Below are 19535 nucleotides of genomic sequence, written 5' to 3'. Positions count from 1 at the left end.
AAACAAAAACAAAAAAAACAAAGTAAGTTGCAGACAGTAGTACACTTCACCTTAAACTCTTTTAGCATGCGTGCCACTATTATGAACAGTGTTTTCAGAGGAGGTGATTTGATTCACAGAGGTTAAGTGAGTAGGTCAAGGTCACTCAGGATAGTGATAGAGACAGGATTTAAACCCCAGCCTGTCTGATTCCAGAATGCATGTTTTTAACTCTGATGCTTTATGCCTCCTTATGAATATGAGCTTCCTGACAATAGAGGTGATTAAATATGATTATATACACCAAACTTCAGTCATTATCAGAGCTCAGTATTTGTTCATTTATTGAATTAATAGGCATCCTACTGCAGCTTCCAGGTCCTTGCATGACTGATCACATCAGCAGTCTGTCTCCCTGGTGCTTAATATCCTCTTACCTGAAAAATGAGAGAATTAGACTAGGTGATCTTTTAAAGGCCTTTCTAGTTCTTTTTAAATTTTAGAATTCAACCGAACATAAATCACTGAGGAGAATTTGGAGCTTAAACTGAGGGAGAGTAAATGGAAGAGGTTCTAGTACATAACCATGGTTTGGAAAGTTTCTTGCCAAAGAGTGCTGAGGATTATGACATCACAAGGTTCTATGGGAAGACCATAGTGGGTGGCTCTATTTTCTTAGAAATGCAGCATCTGAATAGCTTCTGGGCTCTCTTCAGGGCACTGATGCTTTTCCAACTGAGCCAAAAATGGAATGTAGCCCATCTACACGCACATTCTTTGAACATTTTTGGAGTGGCTAAGTGTGTGACCAGGGTACTTCTCCACAGTCCAAAGAAAGTAGTGATAGTGGAGATAGGATATGTTCACAACACCCTGTCACCACCTAGAGAGAAGAGCTATGGCCTCCCCTAAGATCAATATTAGGTTATTAAATCAATGTAAGAAACCATGAAGTCCTGAGATATAAGTGTTGACTAAATGTGACTCTTTATAGTTAAATATCCTAAAATATATAAAAATTAGTAACCCATTTATGGAATTTGCATATACACACATTTATAGATATATATATATATGTGTGTATGTACTGTAAATGGCTTAGTAGTATTTGGAGAGTTAGCGTGAACTTAAGGTATAACAACAAATCATCAAGTAATTTACTCTTGAGGATTCCAAAAGGCATTCAATTAATCTTACTGGTGCACTAGGTTTAACCTCACGTGTGCCATGGCCAACTAGTGGTGTATGCCTTAGTTCTTAACCCTTAATAAGTTAACTTGGGAATCTGATGAAAACTGTTACTCCTCCCTGGAAAAATGCCTATAGACACTTATATACACAATTTTGTTTTCAATTTCATTCCCAGACTTGGGAGGTGTGTAGGCACCTGGAGCCTACCCCGTGTCCCCAAGCTAGAAATCACTGCTCCCATTTGTAACCCTACCAACCATTCTCCACACAGTGCCATCGAGGTTTTTTTTTTTTAAAGATTTATTTATTTGTTTATTCATGAGAGACACAGAGACAGAGGCAGAGACACAGGCAGAGGGAGAAGCAGGCTCCATGCAGGGAGCCCAATGTGGGACTCGATCCTGGGACTCCAGAATGATGCCCTGGGCCTAAGGCAGGCGCTAAACCGCTGAGCCACCCAGGGATCCCCTCATCGAGGTTTTTAAAAAGAAATCATCATGGAACACAAAGCCGAAGACCTTTTCAGTGGCTTCCCATTACATGTAGATTAAAATCCAAACTTTACTATGGACTAAATAAAATACTATTCTGAGTCCTGGCCCCTGCCTGCCTCTTGAAGCTCATGTTCCTATTCTTCTTTTGTCTATGCTTTGGTCACTGCAACCTTTTTGTCCCTTGGATTTGCCAAGCTCATTCCTGCATTTTGAATTTGCTGTTTCCTTTGTCTGCAACACTTCTTCCCCTTTGTCCAGAGCTTCACATACCAAATGTAGTTTCCTCAGAGAGGCTTCCCCAGATCATTACCCTGTTTTTCTTTACAGTAGTTCTACAGTATTTTTGTGTGTGCCCCTTCCACCAGACCACAAGACTTTCTTTTTGTCACCCACTGCCCATCTGCACCTAGAACAGTGCCTGCAGCATAGAGGCACTCATGCTGGCTAAATGAGTATGTGAGTTGTTTGGACTAAAGACTGGACTTTTTCCCCATGTGAAACATTTTAACACTGATTTATTATTTCTTTCCATTGTGGTGTCTAGGCATGTGGTGTGATAGTAGAATTAATCAAAAGCAAGAAAATGGCTGGAAGAGCTGTCTTGTTGGCAGGACCTCCTGGAACTGGCAAGGTACTCCTTTTCTCTCATTTTTTAAATCTACCCAAGAGAATGATCTTAATGTTTAAGCCAAATTGAATTCGTGTCTTAACTAGTCTTTGTTTAGCTAAATTGGTTATACGTATGTTTGAAAAACTAATGTGCAATAAAACAATAGAGTGTCTAAAATCCATACTCCTAAAATTCAAATTATCCTGGCTGACCTCCAAAGAAGAGAGGATGAACTCCTTGGAGGGGTCTCCATTGTGTCTAGAATTTGTCCTTTATCTCTTTCCAGTCTCCTTTACCTTGGAAACACATTTCTGTTGGCCTAGGGCTTCATTAAATCTTGGGGATGACATCTTTTTTGAGGGGGAAAGAAAATCAGTCAGCAACCATTTTCCTGAAGGCTAACTTTACCTAGCACTCTTCTGGCTGTGTAAGAGATGGGGAAAGAAAGGAAGAAGGAAGGAATTAGGTGGTTTTTATCTTTAAGGGGCTTCCAGTCTCTCCAGGGCAGAGAGAGGAAACCATGACAGCACAACATACTTCAGTGGGCCACTAAGCTTTGAGGTACTGACTGGTCTTAAATGCAGCTGGGATTTGAGCTGGATGTGGCACCAAGGGCTGGTAAAGCTGGAAGGGTCGAGACTTGACATTTGCCCTGCAGAGTTGGGGGTGAGTTTGGTTTCGGGGGAGAAAAGGGCTTTCAGGCAGAGGAGGCAGTATGGCTTGTTGGGATCTGTGAGAGGACTGTTGAGGTACACAAAATAGATCAGAGCCCACATTCTGAGCCTTGCAAGGTCCTCAGAAGGGCCACTTGGTATGGGAATGTAAGAGCTTGGGATTGTGTGTGTAAAGAAATAGGCTTTACATTTCAGCTTTGGTGTCGACCCCACCATGGGTACCCGATGGAAGTATCTTCACCTTTTCTTTTTTTTAAAGATTTTTATTTTTTCATGAGAGACACAGGGGGTGTGGGGGTGGCAGAGACACAGGCAGAGGGAGAAGCAAGCTCTCCATGCAGGGAGCCTGACGTGGGACTCAATCCTGGGTCTCCAGAATCAGGCCCTGGGCTGAAGGTGGCGCTAAAATGCTGAGCCACCCGGGCTGCCCATTTTCACCTTTTCTGAAGTAGTACACGCCTTATTTCAGACAGTTTTTAAACCAGTCAGTTGTAAGATAATGACTTACCATTTTTTAACCATTTAGTTGAATTGATGGCATATTTTATGTTAGTGTCTTACAATAGAGGATGATGTGGCGTATTCGTGAAGAACTTTTAAAATGCCATATAAATGTGAGCTTTAATTATCTCGCTGGAGGCAACATCAGATTGTCCAGTGTATTTACTGTTACCTTCCCTCTCCTTCCATTTTTCTTCTTTCTAAAGTACATCATATAAAAGTTGCTTCTAGGGCAGCCCGAGGGGCTCAGCAGTTTAGCACCGCCTTCAGCTCAGGGTGTGATCCTGGAGACCTGGGATTGAGTCCCACGTTGGGCTCCCTGCATGGAGCCTGCTTCTCCCTCTGCCTCTCTCTCTCTCTCTCTGTGTATCTCATGAATAAATAAATAAATAAAATCTTAAAAAAATAAAAAATAAAAGTTGCTTCTAGAAGTTTATTGGTGGTCAATTCAGGTTTGCATTTATTTTGTTGCTCTTGTTTGGAAAGATATTTATGTCTGATATATAATTCTGTTGATAACTGTTTTCTCTTGGTGCTATTTCTATTGATACCTGTTGCTTTTGAAAAGTCTAATTTTGAGAATTTTGTCTTTCTGGATGTTTTTGGTATTTCACTATGTGTTTCTTGATACCTCTTCACTGTGATATGTATCACTACAATTTTACCTCTTCAGATGTTGCATTTCCTTATTCTCTTTATACTCTTCTGGAACTCCAGTCAGATGATGTTTAATTGCAGAGGTTCTTAGCCTGGGGCAGTTTTTGCCCCCCAAGTGACATTGGCTATATCTAGAGACATTCTTGGTTGTCACAATTTGTTTGAGCAGGGACCGCTACTGGCATTTTGTTGGGTGGAGGCCACGGGTGCTGCCAAACATCCTATAGCACACGGACCTTACATGAAGGAATTATCCAGTATAAAATATTAGTAGTGCCAACATTGGGAAACCCTGGGCCAGAGCTTCTCATTTTGTATTGTCTTTCAACCTCTTTTTCATATTTTCTCTCTCTTTGGCTCTGCTGCATTCTGAGTGATTTCTTTAGACTTCTGTTCCAGTCTATTTGTTTTATAGGCTATGACTAAGCTGCTGTTTAATCCAACCCAAGAATATTTTTCTTTTTTTCATTTTGAAAAATTTGAAACCTAAAAAGAGTTGGAAGAATGGTATGGTGGGGGATCCCTGGGTGGCACAGTGGTTTGGCGCTTGCCTTTGGCCCAGAGCGCAATCCTGGAGACCAGGGATCGAATCCCACGTCGGGCTCCCGGTGCATGGAGCCTGCTTCTCCCTCTGCCTGTGTCTCTGCCTCTCTCTCTGTGTCTCTCATGAATAAATAAATAAAATCTTAAAAAAAAAAAAAAAAAAAAAAAGAATGGTATGGTGATCCCCTCTATACCCCACATGTAAATAAGTTATTGTAAATATTTTGTGACATTTGCATTTTCTCTATTTCTGAACCATCTGAAAGTCAGTGCAAGAACATTCTCCTAAGGACACCAAGGTACCAGCATCCACCCAAGAAAATTTAATGTTGCTTAACAGTATTACCTGATGTCTAGTGTATATTAAAATTTCTCCAAGTCATTCCAGTCATTTTTTGTATTTTTAAATTCAGAATACAAAGATCACATACTACGGTCATTGCTATGTCTTTAGTCTCTTTTTATCTAAACGGTTGCCCTCTCCAGCCTTTTTTGGTTTTGTTTTCTTTTTTGACATTGACTTTTTTGAAGAGTCCAGGACAGTTGTTTGTAAGAAGATCCTACAGCTGCCCTACAACAATTGTCTGATTGTTCTATCTGTGGGAAACGATAAACACTTGGTGGAACCCTGCGCAGGTATGTTGTCTCCCATTGCATCCCAGCAGGAGGCTAACACAATGGGCCAGAAGCCAAGCTCTGCTTTGAAGGTCCTGGTTCCCTTTGTAATTGATTACTCATCGTAAGTGGCGCGCTGAGATGTTGTGACTATCCTTTCACCTTCATGGTATAGCATTCCCTGATGGTTATTGCACTCTCAGTAAATACATTGGTGGTTGCAAAATGGTGATTTTCTACATCTGTCATTCTACATGTATTAGCTTGCTTTTGGTTTTGTTTTTAGTAAAGAAGGAACATCCCCCACTTAAGTTCAGTTTTTTTCCCTTCAAAATGTGGCTTTTAAAAAAAAAAACTGGCTATTTTTCATAGCCTCTTGTTCCTTGTTCATGACTCAGTATCTTCATTTTTTCTGTATTCTGTCTGCTTGTGAACTTGTGTTTGGCTCATCAACTCTGTGACGCTTCTCTTGAAAGTGCTTGTGAATTGCCCTCCTGCCCTCCTGCCCAGGGCACTTACTATGAATTTTGTGGAGTGGGTTTTCTAGTCCTCAGTATAAAGACTAATCCTCTCCTTATCCATGGCAGGATGGATAAGTTTATACCTTGTATTTCAGGATTTTTTTGGTTATGGCTCGCCTTTTCTACTCATGCATGGCCCTTCGGGGCTCCTTTTTATTCAGGGAGTTTTCTCTTACCACTGTACCTTGCTGAGGTTCCTGTCAAAACCCTCTGGACTTTAAAGGTGATGGTAGTTTTACTACTCTGGATTTTTTTTTAATTTTTTTTTTTTATTTATTTATGATAGTCTCACAGAGAGAGAGAGATCATTAAAACAATCATTAAAATTGTTTTCAAATCGAATCTTTTCCTTTTAATAATCTCTGTATTTTTTGTATTTTTATACTAATAGTAATATAATGCATGTGCTACATTTGTTTTTGTTTTTTTTTAAGATTTATTTATTTATTTATTCATGATAGACATAGAGAGAGGCAGAGACACAGGCAGAGGGAGAAGCAGGCTCCATGCACCGGGAGCCCGACGTGGGACTCGATCCCGGATCTCCAGGATCGCGCCCTGGGCCAAAGGCAGGCGCCAAACCGCTGTGCCACCCAGGGATCCCTACTCTGGATTTTTTATTATTATTTCTTTATGTCCAGGTGTTTTGTAGCAGGAAGGAAGAGCGTGGCTCTTTCTAGTGTACCATATTGCTAGAAGCATAAATTAATCTTTCTTTCTTTCTTTCTTTCTTTCTTTCTTTCTTTCTTTCTTTCTTTCTTTCTTTCTTTCAGAGAGTGTACATGCTATCTGTCAAAACTCTCTGGACTTTAAAGGTGATGGTAGTCTTTCTTTCTTTCTTTCTTTCTTTCTTTCTTTCTTTCTTTCTTTCTTTCTTTCTTTGAGAGAGAGCGTGTACATGCATGTACTAGTGCAGGCTGCAGGAAGGAGCAAAGGGAGAAGGACAAGCAGATACGGGGCTCAGTCTCGTGCCCCTGAGATCATGACCTGAGCCAAAATCAAGAGTCAGATGCTTAACTGCCTGAGCCCCTCAGGTACTCCCTTTATTCCTTTTGTAATATTGTACCATTTTCCTCCTAGGAAATAGAAGTTCTCAGCACTATGGGTTTGTTCAGTCCGTTTCCATGTGTATGAAGGCTTGTGGTAACTCTCCTGCTTTATGGTGTGCTGACGGGATCTATGGTTTACGTGACTTGACTAAGTGGCAGGCAGGAATATGGTGCTTATTTTAGAGATGCAAATATGTGGTTCATATGGCTAATCCACTCTTGAGGATCTCACTCTACTAATAACGGGGTTTTATATTTAGCCTTTAGAGAAAGGAGATGTTCAGATGAGATTGAAAATAGATTTCTTCAGTCTTTTCTTTGCAACAACCTCTTTTTTGTGTGCCACTTGCCACTTAGATGGAGGCTGCTCACAAAGAAATAATGTCTTGGGGGTTGGAGTTTGCATGCTTTGCTGCTTGGTAATTGACCTTGGGTGAGTTAGTAACTTGTGTGTTTCATTTTCTAAGTCTATCAAATACAATTATCAAATACAGCATCAAATACTAGATCATCAAGTTCATACGCTAGTTGGGAGGATTCAGAGACCTCATACAAGCAATTTATTTTTATTTTTATTTTATTTTTTAAAGATTCCATCCATTCATTCATGAGAGACACACATACACAGAGAGAGGCAGAGACACAGGCAGAGGGAGAAGCAGGCTCCATGCAGGGAGCCCGATGTGGGACTCGATCCCGGGACTCCAGGATCATGCCCTGGGCCGAAGGCAGACTCCAAACCACTGAGCCACCCAGGGATCTCCTCATACAAGCAATTTAGAACTGTGTAACAAATATGGGTGTATTAGCTATACTGTATACCTGCCTCCTGGGAGCCTTTAAATGGAAGAAACTAGGCACACCTGAAGCATTTCTTTTTTTTTTTTTTTTTAATTTTTATTTATTTATGATAGTCACACACAGAGAGAGAGAGAGAGGCAGAGACATAGGCAGAGGGAGAAGCAGGCTCCATGCACCGGGAGCCCGACGTGGGATTCGATCCTGGGTCTCCAGGATCACGCCCTGAGCCAAAGGCAGGCGCTAAACCGCTGTACCACCCAGGGATCCCCACACCTGAAGCATTTCTTAACCAAATAATTATCATATTTTATTGGAGGGATATTGATCATCTCTTCTGTCTTAGGTAGAGGTGGGGGTGTGCCATTGAACCATATATAGTTTCTGTCTTTGAAGTTCACAGCTGAATGTGTGGAGTCAGGGCCTGTGGAGATAGCTGGGTGAGAAAGGAATGGCTGAGTAGGTGGTGGGTTTGGATAGAAGGTGGACATGGGGGCAGCCCCAGTGGCTCAGCGGTTTAGCGCCGCCTTTGGCCCAGGGTGGGACCCTGGGGACCTGGGATCAAGTCCCATGGCAGGCTCCCTGCCTGGAGCCTGCTTCTCCCTCTGCCTGTGTCTCTGTGCCTCTCTCTCTCTCTGTGTCTCTCATGCATAAATGAATAAAATCTTAAAAAAAAAAAAAAGGTGGACATGGGGACGCCTGGGTGGCTCAGTGGTTGAGTGTCTGCCTTTTGCTTGGGGTGTAGTCCTGGAGTCCCAGGATCGAGTCCCGCATCGGGCTCCCGGCATGGAGCCTCCTTCTCCCTCTGCCTGTGTCTCTGCATCTCTCTCTCTCTGTTTCTCATGAATAAATAAATAAAATCTTAAAAAGGTGGGCATGGTGCTAGGGTCTGCCCCTCACACTGTACCCTGTCATGCTTCAGAGATTTTCCCTTCCTTTTAGAGTACCAGACAATAACAGTTTTAGAGGCATCAGCCTTGAGGTCCCAAACTCAGCTGCCCACCCACACAGGCCATGGGGATGAGAGAGTGCCTGGATACAAGCCTGAGGGTGTGGGCTGGCTGTGGTGGCCAGAGGGGCGTGCCCTCACTGAAGGTGGCAGCTGTTCTAGAGGTACATACCAGGCGCCACCAAGTGGTAATGAGGGCCCTTTGTGGCCAAACCTTCTGGTTCCTCAAAAGAAGCTAAATACATGAATTTTTATGTGAAATTTCCCAACATTAAAAAATGGGCAATAAATTGAGTTTAAAAACACACAAGACTCAGCAGGGCGAAATGGAACCAGGCTGTGGGCACCAAGTTGGACTTGTGATTTAACCTAGGATTTTGATTTGACAGGTGGGGAAATCTGGCACCAGAGATTTGCCACATGCCCAGGGTCACAGTGAAAATCAGTTGTAGAACCAGGACTGCAACCCAGTTTTTGCCCATCCACCAGTGCTTTTTGTGCTATGCTTTATGCTGATTCTCTAACACATTCTACCATCTTAAAACCATCACCAAAATGGCACTGAAGAGGTTCCTTCTAAGAGGAACCTTACTAGGCTGGTTGTAAAAGACTGTCTCAGAGATCCACTTTGTGTAGAACAAGCTTGCTTTCTTGCTTAGCTCATATATATGCCTTGGGAATTGACCTTACTCAGGCTCTTGTTTCAAAGTTGAGCAAAGATGTATGCATTCAGACACCATGGCATTTCCCTGTCCTGTACCAGCTCTAACGCATTGGCTTTTTATACTTGGTATGTGACCATGCAGCTGTTAAATCTGCTTGTGTTTAGCATTTGCCAGCAATAGCTGTCTTACTAAAAATCAGTTCATAGTTTATGAGAGCATGTTCAATTGTAACTTAGGACCAGCTCATAGCTTTAGAACCTAGCTCCTGCATCGTTCCTCACTGTGGGCAGGCCACTCAATACAAAGCAAATGTCCTGTGATTCGTTCTTTGATTAGTGGTTTTTGAAGGACTGGAGGTTGGTGTTCTCCTGTGCCTGTAAAAACCACCCTGGAGTAGTGTTCTGGGCAATTAGGTCAGGGCCCTGTTTTATTTAAAAAAATTTTTTTTAAGATTTATTTATTTATTCATTCATGAGAGAGAGGGAGAGAGAGAGAGAGGCAGAGACACAGGCAGAGGGAGAAGCAGGCTCCATGCTGGGAGCCTGACGCGGGACTTGATCCCGGGACTCCAGGATCTTACCCTCGGCCAAAGGCAGGCGCCAAACCGCTGAGCCCCCCAGGGATCCCCAGGGCCCTGTTTTAATAGTGAAGGAAGTATTTTAGGAGACTACTGATTACCATGGGAACACGATCTCTGAAGCTCTGCCACCAGACTTAAAGTTCCCACTCTGCCATTTTTGAGATTATTGTTCCCAGGACGTGTTATTTAAGCTCTCCTGTGCCTCAGTTTCCTCATTTGTAAAGTGGGGAGAATTTAGAGTCTACCTCCTAGGGGGAGTGGAGGGTCACATGAAGCACTTACAGTCGGGCCCACACTGGTAAGTGTCAGTAAGTGACAGCTGTTGTAATTATACAGGGATGATTAAAGATGCCATTTGGGTTATAAATTGCCTGTCCACAAAAGTCATTCAGCATCTACTATATGAAGCATGCCAAATGATGTTACAAATAAAAGGACTAGATTTTCAGTTATTCCTGGTTCATGTATTTTTAAATAGCATCTGTTTCTGAATTACTGCATTTTCAAGAATGTAAAACAAGTGATTTCCACTGTTTTCTGTAGACAGCCCTAGCTCTGGCTATCGCTCAGGAGCTGGGTAGTAAGGTCCCTTTCTGCCCAATGGTGGGGAGTGAAGTTTACTCCACGGAGATCAAGAAGACAGAGGTGCTGATGGAGAACTTCCGCAGGGCCATTGGTGAGTATCACTTCTGTGGCAAGAGTTGGTTCTCACTTGCCCAGAGCGCTGAAGCTGTTTGGTTGTGCAAATGCCTTTATGACTTATATTTGTTGTACTACCATTTTTCTTTTGGCACCATTAGTGTTATTTTTGCAAGCCAAACAAGAACCCAGCTTTTCTAATTGAAGTGCTTTAACAATTGGCAAATGTGGTCCCTAGCTATGGGTCTGGGGTTTCTCACTTGACAAAATAAATGTGGCTGTGAAGTGAGTTTTTTTTTTTCTTTTTAAAGCAGATTTTCCTGGCAGCTTTATTATGTTTTTAGAGATGACTGTCCACTGAAAAGGTTTGGACTTAAGCCAAAAGCTTTGTGTGTCATGATGCGGGAATGCCCCTGGTCCTGGATATCGAGCCAGAAGAATTGTGGTCTTTCAGGGAGTGAGGAAACCATGTGAGGATTGGCAGAGATTTGAGGCTTATGGTGCCATTCTCATGGGGCTTGGAGCTACCATATCAAGTAGTTGTTATATGCCAGCTTCCTTCCCTGCCCCTTCCCACCCGATATTGATTACAACCTTTAGTTCCCCTAAGAGAAAGTTCTCTGACTTTTTGCATCTGATGAAACACAGTCTCAGGAAGTTAAATGACTTGCCTACAGTAACCTAGCTAGTAAGTAGCAGGGCTACAGTCTAAACCTATGTCTGTCTGATTCTAGAGCCTATGCTCTGAAGATCTGCTATGAAAAGAAAATGGCCTTTCTCAGATACTTATCTCTTGTCAGCCAGGACGTCTGGGCCAGTCTCCTTGCCCAATTTTTGTTGCCTTGCTCTGGGAAAATCCCAGCTTCCCTCACGTCTACAGGTAGAAATAGCTTATTCCTTTTAAGATATTAAAAACTATGTAATGTGTGTCTGCACATGTGGGAGTCTTATCTCTAGGATACAGTTGCGGAGTCATGGGTTATGAACACTTTTCAGAGTGCCTGTATGGTTTTCTAGGCCCTTTAGTTGTCAAAACAAGGTAAATATTCTTAAGGAAATTTCCTAGAAAACTTGGAGGAAATGAGGAAAGTTTAAGAAAGAGTGCATTTGTCTAGCCCGGAATCCTTCCCTTAAGACTGCTAAAGTCTAGGTCAAGGGTAAGATCATGTAGGGCCTCAGGCTATGATTAGGGCTTTGCATTTTTCGCTGAAAGCGAGGAGAAGCAATTGGAGAGTAGTTTCAGTTGCCCAAGAATCCCTCTGGCTGGGGATGGAAGGTGGAAGGTGAGGAGAGTAAGAGGACAGCAGGGAGACTGTGAAGAGTCTGAGCAGGAAATGTTGGCTTGGGCCAACGTGGTGAAGGCAGAGGTGTTAAGAACTGTCCAGATTCTGGGTATAGTTGGGTCGTAGGGCTGACGGAACTGCTTGAAGGGTTAGATATGGGGCTGTAAGAAAGAGGTGAGCATTCTGACAGATGGGAAAGAATGGAGAGGAGCAGACTGAGTGTTTTAAATATCTACTGTGGATAGAGTGGCCACTGCAGCCCCAGTTCAGGAATGCACTTCTGAATGAGAGAAGGGAGTACCTACTTTAAAGCAGGTAGAAGGAAGACCTTGGCTAAAGAAAGGTAGCCCTCAGTCTGCATCTGGTGATAGATATACTTTGTTTGGTTTACACAGGGTTTTTAAAATTTTGAATCAGTTGCCAGTGTTTAGAAATTGGGAAATAACCTTTAAGATACTTCTTTCTGGCTTCTGGAGAGAAGCTTTCATTTCCACCAGCAACAGCCAGGTTGGGGGTGAGCAGCGCTGCTCTGCAGAGCGGGCTTGCCATGCAGTGTGCCGGAGCTCTGGGGGGACCTGTTGGGCTGCTTGACGTGCCCCATCAAGTGCTTGCCTGCACTGGGTCCTGCAGGCACTGGAGCATGGGACTCTTGTTCTAAGCCAGAGGGATTGTGAGCCATGTGTGTAGGCTAAGCTTTATATTATATAGATAGGGCCTTTCTTTAAACTGCAAAATACTTCTTTTTTTTTTTTTTAAGATTGATTTATTTATGATAGACATAGAGAGAGACAGAGAGGCAGAGACACAGGAGGAGGGAGAAGCAGGCTCCATGCCGGGAGCCTGACGTGGGACTTGATCCCGGGACTCCAGGATCGCGCCCTGGGCCAAAGGCAGGCGCCAAACCGCTGAGCCACCCAGGGAAACTTACTGGAAACACTGGGTTATTTTGGTGGCTGTTTTAAACTGAAATAAAATCTACATATAGAAAAGTAGGTACAGCATCCTGTAGTTTAACAGTTAATGATGAGGTACATACTTCTGTAGTCACCACTCAGCTCCAAGTACAGAGCAGGGCTAGCACCGCAGCTGTCACCATGCCCTGGCCGGCTACAACCCCTCCCCTCTCCCACACCCATCCACAGAGCGCAAGAGCTGTGTGGCCACGACTCATGTGCTTCAGAGCAGGTACAGCAGTATGGCTGAGTTTTGCCTTTTAAGCTTTATCTAAATAGAACCTACTTTAGGTGTTGCTTTTCTAGTAGCATTGTGAGGTTCAGCTGCCGGTGTTCTTATGTGTTTTGCGGTCTTTTGACTTTTGAATCGTACCTGGAATAACAGTGGAAATGGCTCGCAAGACCCTCTTCAGGGTTTAAAATATTTGAGTCTTTAAAAAACTTAATGATTATGTGCCAGAGATTTTATTTGACTCACTAATTAGTGAGATAAACTGTAAGATTATTACAACTGGCTCAAATATCTGAATACATCTAAAATGTATTTTTATTTATTAAAAAAATATTTTTCTGACTGCTAAAATCTGACAAAACTTTTACATAAACATCTGTGTTTAGGTTGCATAAAGGTAATGCTTTAAAGTTGGAAAAAATAGAGGTAAATTTCGTAGGCATCTGCTTTTTGATTTGCCATTTTTGAGGGGAGAGGGCAGTGCAGTTCTTTTGATGGCAGTGAGGTAAAGAGAATTTCTTGATCCTGCCACAGAATAAAAAGGCAGGCCATTGACTATCTTCAAAAAGGAACCCTGCCCATCTTCCTCTGTCTTTGAATTCCTGTGAAGTTGGCAGAGGGGTGGGGAGGAAGCGGTAAGCTGACCAGAAATAAAAAGCAAGGAGTCTGTGCTGTTTCCTTGACGTGATGAAGGTCCCTGTCAGGGATTTAGAAACCTGAGCCAGCAGATGAAACCTGTGTCATTTGTGTTACCGTTGCCAGAGATAGCGCCAGCTCGGCCCCTTCCCTGGCTAACAGCCGCTTTCATTGTCCGTCAACCACATCCCCTGCCTGCTTGTCAGCACAGAGCGACTTCTAAACAAATATGGGGACTAGTGAGAGACTGAGAGATGGGAATGCCTTTCTTCCCCGCTCAAGGAATTTCATGTCATGGTCATTAACAGGAAATAGAGGGAGCATTCCATTGGAAGGAATTTATCCCTGTGAGATATAAAAGTTTTGATTTAAAAAAAAATTGAAGTTCATTTTAAAAGTACAGAATTTTCCAAGTATGTCACAGTCTTCTGATACATTTGTGTAGGTTTGGAAAATTTTTGTCTTGAAGTTTAGGAACTAAGAATTTGGAAAGGCAAAAATGAAACACAACCTCTCTTTTGGGGCCATTCCAAAAGTTCCATTTGTAGGCTATCAGATTGAATAAAGGTAGAGTAGAACTCCTTAACTTTAGTATCTGAGAGTCTTTGTCCTGGTTGGGTTTCTGGGGAAAGAAGGCAACTGACCCAATGATAAGATAATGACCACGTTTAAAAGTGGTAAGTGATTGAAAGTGTCTGACACCATTGGCAGTGTTTCTTTATGCCATTGGGCTATTTCCATATCAGAACAGAGGTGGCTTGATGGTGAGGACACCCAAACCCTATCTGGGCTACCTGTCATCAGAGGTAGTTTATGGCTCTACATTGTGAGTAGGACGGAGTTCTTCATTCCTTCTTAAATGAGTTGTTCTCAGCTGTGGTTGCACTTTGGGATCTCAGGGGGTAGCTTTAAGCTAATGATGATGGCAGTCCCAACCCCTGAGATTCAGAGGCAGATGGTTTGAGTCCAACCAGGGCCTGAAGAATTGTAAATGCCTGTCATGATGCTAAAGTAGATGCTAAAGGAGAACCACGATGTAGACTTCAGCTAAGGTTTAGAATATTGTTTCCTAAACGTAAGCCAGCAGTGTCCCTCTTTTGCCAGGTCTCCCTATTATTTACTTAAATTTTTCTTTTTAAAGTGACTTGGTAATTTTGTGTGCACATAATAAAAGAAGCACATGGAACGTAAGTGTATATAGCTCAGTGAGTTATCATAAACTGAAAACCTGTGCAGTCAGCACCCAGTCAGGAGAGTATTCCCAATACCCCAAAGTACTCTTCATGTCCATCCCCAATCTCTATCCTTCCTTCCCCAAATTAATGAGTGTCTTGCTTCTAAAATTATAGTAGTTATACCTGTTTCTGAACCTCATATATGCAATCAGGCAGTATGTAAGTATATATTCTTCCGTGCTTCGCTTCTTTTCCACAGTTATGTTTGTGAGATTTCATCATTATTGGTGCATGTAGCACACCCACACCTAGTGGGTATATACCTAGGAGCTCAACTACAGGGATACAGGATATTCACATGTTCAACTTTAGGAGACAATATCATGTTGTTTGTAAAGTATTTGTACCAATTATATACCCCCACTAGCAGTGCAAACCTTCCTGCTGTTCTGTGTCCTCACCAACTCTTGATATGGTCAGCTTTTAACTGTAGTGATCCTAGAGGTTGTAGAATAGTATTTCATTGCATTTTTTTCTTTATCCTTTTTTTGTTTTTCATCGTTAATCTTGATTGATCTGTAGCCCCTGTCGTTCCCCTCCCAGATCCTTTGAAGTTAATTGCAAACCTACTTTTTTATCCCTGAATATTTCAGTATATATCTCTGCAAAATAAGGACTTAAAGAAAACCCCACTGTACTGCTATCATGCCTAGAAAAAAGCAAACAATATACTCCTTGATACCATCAAATATCTAATTAGTGTTCAAATTTCCAGTTGTTTCATGTTAGTGTATTTTTTCTTTTTAAATTTTTTTTGAATTATTATTTGAATTAGGATACAAATAAGGGTCTGCATGATAGCTTGGTTGATACATGTCTTATATCTTTTTAACTTACAGGTGTCCCTTACATTTCTGTTTTTTCCTTTGGGCAAAACGTAAATTAGAGACTAGAACAGAGCCAAGCGTGGGAAAGGCTTGTCAGTGAGCTAGGGCCCTGTGGTGTGGTGTGGTATGGTGTGGTGGGAAGAAGCTGTTGTCAGAGCCAGAAGACTTGGATTCTAATCTGGGGTCTACTATGAAGGAGGAAAGGACCCTTTGCTCCACCTCTTGGAGCTGATCTCTTCTCTGTAAAATGACATAAAGAGTACTCACTTTGGCTGTTTTGCAGGGCTAGGTTGGGATGTACTGGCTTCTCCTCTTGTCCTTGCAACTCCAGTGCTGGATCAGATGAGGTGGTTATATGCATGCCCTCTGTAGATTGGGTGGGAGGCTGCTTATACTGGTGAAGAGGCTGCCGCAGTTACAGGTTTATAGTGTGTTCCTCCTGGTGTGGCCTGCACTTTCCTAAGTGTAGGGACTTGTACACATCTTCAGCTAGGATGACCTAAGAATGTTTCTCTCCTTACCTCTGGACTGATGGCAGGTACAGTGACTGGAAATGATTTTCTTGTTGAGGTAGACTTTTTGGAGAAAAGCATTTGTGTCTCTTAACCCAGGCTTTGGGAATTTGGGAGAGCTTGTGTGGGTGCATGTGTTTTCAGAGGAGCTGTGTTCAGTTCAAACAGGGCCCTTGCCTCTGTTTTCCTGTTGCAAGAAAACCTTTACTTACTAGAAATTATCATTGCTTTGTTAGACAAACCCAGTTTTCTTTTTATTATTTTAATGTGTTATTAAAGCATAATATATACGTATATATATGACTATACACACATATACACACAGGGAAAAAAAAAACATAATCATAGGTATTTAGTGAAGCCAAAAGGAGGAAAGTACTTTAGGCAGCAAAAACACTGCATAAAAAGGCACTGAGATCATGTTCTAAAAATTAATTTGCCAACAATTCTTAGTTTGTCTGACTACATTTATTGAACAGCTAATGCAGTTGATGTTTAGAATGAGGAGAGATATTTGCCTTCACTTATAATATTCTGATCTGAAAATTGTGCTTTATTATTGGGGGATTGCTTTGGAAATTGTTGTGGCCTTGGAAAACTTATGAACAACCCACTGCAAGTACTGAATGACCACTGGGTATTTCTTCATCGGGTGTGCACTGATAGCCAGAGGTCCAGAACACCGGCAGGTCAAGAATCACTCACTGTTGGCATGGACCTTTAATTATACCTAGCTTGGGCCTGATGGTGTCACAAGGGATATAGGGAGTTATTCCATCGATTTAAAAAATTTTTTGAGAGTCAAAAATGCAGGAAATGAGGGCATATGTAGTTGCTGCTCCAGTGGAGTAGAATGGTTTGGGTTCAGAGACTATAAAGTTAAATTTCACCCCCTTGGGGTATAGCAGATGTCAGAAACAATTTTGGGAATTATAGCTTGTCTATCTAGTTCTAGATTTGAACCTAGAAAGTCCCTTTGAAAAGTTGAAATAAGATGGTTTTTCCACATTCTGAATACTTCTTCCAGGTTACATTTATGTTTGTAATACCTTTTTACCCAGAGTGATAACCTTGAATGTACATTAGTAAATGACTTGTCAGTCTTTGTGTCACGGAAATTTTGTGGCTAAAAAGGCTATCAAGGAGTAAGAATATGATAATATGTGAGAGAGAATTCTGCTTCTCACCGGGGCTCACCTGCTATCTCTCTCTCTCTCTCTCTTTTTTTTTTTTTATCACCTGCTATCTCTTTCAGGGTTGCGGATAAAGGAGACCAAGGAGGTTTATGAAGGTGAAGTCACAGAGCTGACTCCATGTGAGACAGAGAACCCCATGGGAGGGTATGGCAAAACCATTAGCCATGTGATCATAGGACTTAAAACAGCCAAAGGAACCAAACAGTTGAAAGTGAGTACCTTTTCTCTTTCCTCAGAATCTCTCAGCACTGTGTGGCCTTGGGCAAGTGGTATAACCTCTCTGTGTCTCATTTTTCTCTGTGTGCTTTGGGTGATGATACATCACAGGGCCATCTGAGGATGGTATGTGTATTAAGCAGTACCTAGAATAGGGTGTAAGTACACAAGAAGACCCAATAAAGGTAGCTCTTCCTTTTCTCATTGACTCCCAGGAAACTATGTTAAAATGTGAGTTGTGTGGTTAGTCCTATCTACCTTTTGCCATCCTGTATCCCATATTATGACCATGTGTCAAAGGTCCTGGACTTGTCTCTGAAGCGGATTAGTTTTTCAGATATGAGTGTTCATGCTCACAGAAAGAAGTACCATGGAGTAATCTGGTAAGAGTTGTATAACAGATGATGGATGGACATCCCAAAGGGCCAAATACAGACTCCTGACTGCAGTTCTTTTATGTGTCAGGGCCTAGAAACCTATAGTGGCTTCAGTGGTTGATTCTGCTCTGGCTAAGGCTTTGTGGAGAAGCCATCGTGGTGGCAGTGTGGGAAGCCCTTGATACCCTCCTCAGATTCTTGTCCTGTCAACCCTAAGGATGTGGGGTAGCCGGGGTGCCTGGGGGAAGAGTATGGTTTGGAGTCAGGCAAAGTCTGAAAGAGAGACCAGGCTCCGCGGCTGACAGGTGGCCTTTGGCAAGTGACTTAGTCTCAGAGCAGTAGTTTCTTTATCTGTTAAATAGGGATAATGATTGCCTATCTCTATCTATAGAGTTCTTGGAAGGATATAAAAGTTGTAGCATTGGGGGTAGCTCCTAGTTACCTAAGAAGTGATAGCTGTTGTGCTATTGTGAGAGCCTTCAGTTAGAGAAACGGGGCAATTGGGATTGTAGGCTTTGCCTTATTATTTATAATAAATAATGTCATAATAATTATAATAGCATCATAGCTCTTAATTTATTGGATGTGCTAGGCCTGGGCAAATACTTAAATATTTCATTTGTTATCATTTATAGCTTTCTACATGTATGTGTGCCATTTGTGTAGTTTCCCTCATGTAACAGATAAAGGAACTGAGGTTTCATCAGGAGCTTATCCTGGGATCACACAGCTGGTTAAGTGGCAGACAGGATTCTCTTGAGTCCCAGCCATTATGCTGTTCACCCTCCCACTTGCTGTGTGATCTTTGGGAGTCAGTTGAGCTCTCTGGGCCACCGTTTCCCCATCTGTGAACTGTGGTAGATTGACTATATAATTTCTCCATCTTTGCTCTCCTCCATGATTTTATGGTTCTTTGATCCTGTAAAGTGGTTTCTTGGTCACTGCTTTATGGAGATCATAAAAATGTCACTTCTTCAGAGGGTCATTTTTCTTTTTCCTACCAGGGTTTCCATCTCAGGAGCTTGCCTCTGCAAATACCTCTTTTAAACCTCCCCCTCATTTTTCCCATTCTGTATTAATTAGATTTCTTGGTAGGATCTGCCACCTTTCCAGTAATTACATCTTCAGACAGTTCATTTGGGAAATTAACCAATACTAAAATGCTTGAGGCAAAAAAAAAAAAAGAATACTCCTCAGTGTAAGTTAGCTGAAGTAAGGCATGCAGTTTACATTTACATTTCAGCTCTCCATCAGGCTTCTTTGCACAGTTTCTTCAAGAAAATAACATAAGGGAGAAGATGAATTTTTTTCCTTCCCAAATGAGTACTTCTAGCTACTTTGAGTGTGTGTGTATGTATATATATATATACATACATACATACACACACACACACACACACACAAACACAAGATATTTGGACAAATGGAGCTAAGATACTTGGTGTAGATACTGATTTATGAAGAGAATATCATACTTGCCATCATTATCAGGTGCCTTCCTTGTTCTAGGCCCTGCGTCAGGGGCTTACCAAACACTGTTCCTTGTGCTGCTCTGGGAGGCTGCCAGACCCTACCCTGCCAGTGACACAGAACTCTGGGTTTA

General features: G+C 42.1%; 1 protein-coding gene across 1 annotated transcript in view; it reads left to right on the top strand.

The window, feature by feature from the left end:
- The window catches only part of RUVBL1 (RuvB like AAA ATPase 1), a 42064-nt gene that overhangs the window by 1937 nt on the left and 20592 nt on the right, over window positions 1-19535 (top strand). The window contains exons 2-4 of the mRNA XM_072784890.1: window positions 2209-2295; window positions 10370-10502; window positions 17399-17550. Coding sequence (XP_072640991.1) covers window positions 2209-2295; window positions 10370-10502; window positions 17399-17550 — 372 coding nt within the window. The remainder of the gene's footprint in view (window positions 1-2208; window positions 2296-10369; window positions 10503-17398; window positions 17551-19535) is intronic.

The sequence above is a fragment of the Canis lupus genome, chromosome 19, assembly GCF_048164855.1.
Source record: "Canis lupus baileyi chromosome 19, mCanLup2.hap1, whole genome shotgun sequence".
Lineage (NCBI taxonomy): Eukaryota > Metazoa > Chordata > Mammalia > Carnivora > Canidae > Canis > Canis lupus.
Note: the sequence above shows the minus strand (reverse complement) of the source record. Positions and strands in the feature narration are given on the sequence as shown.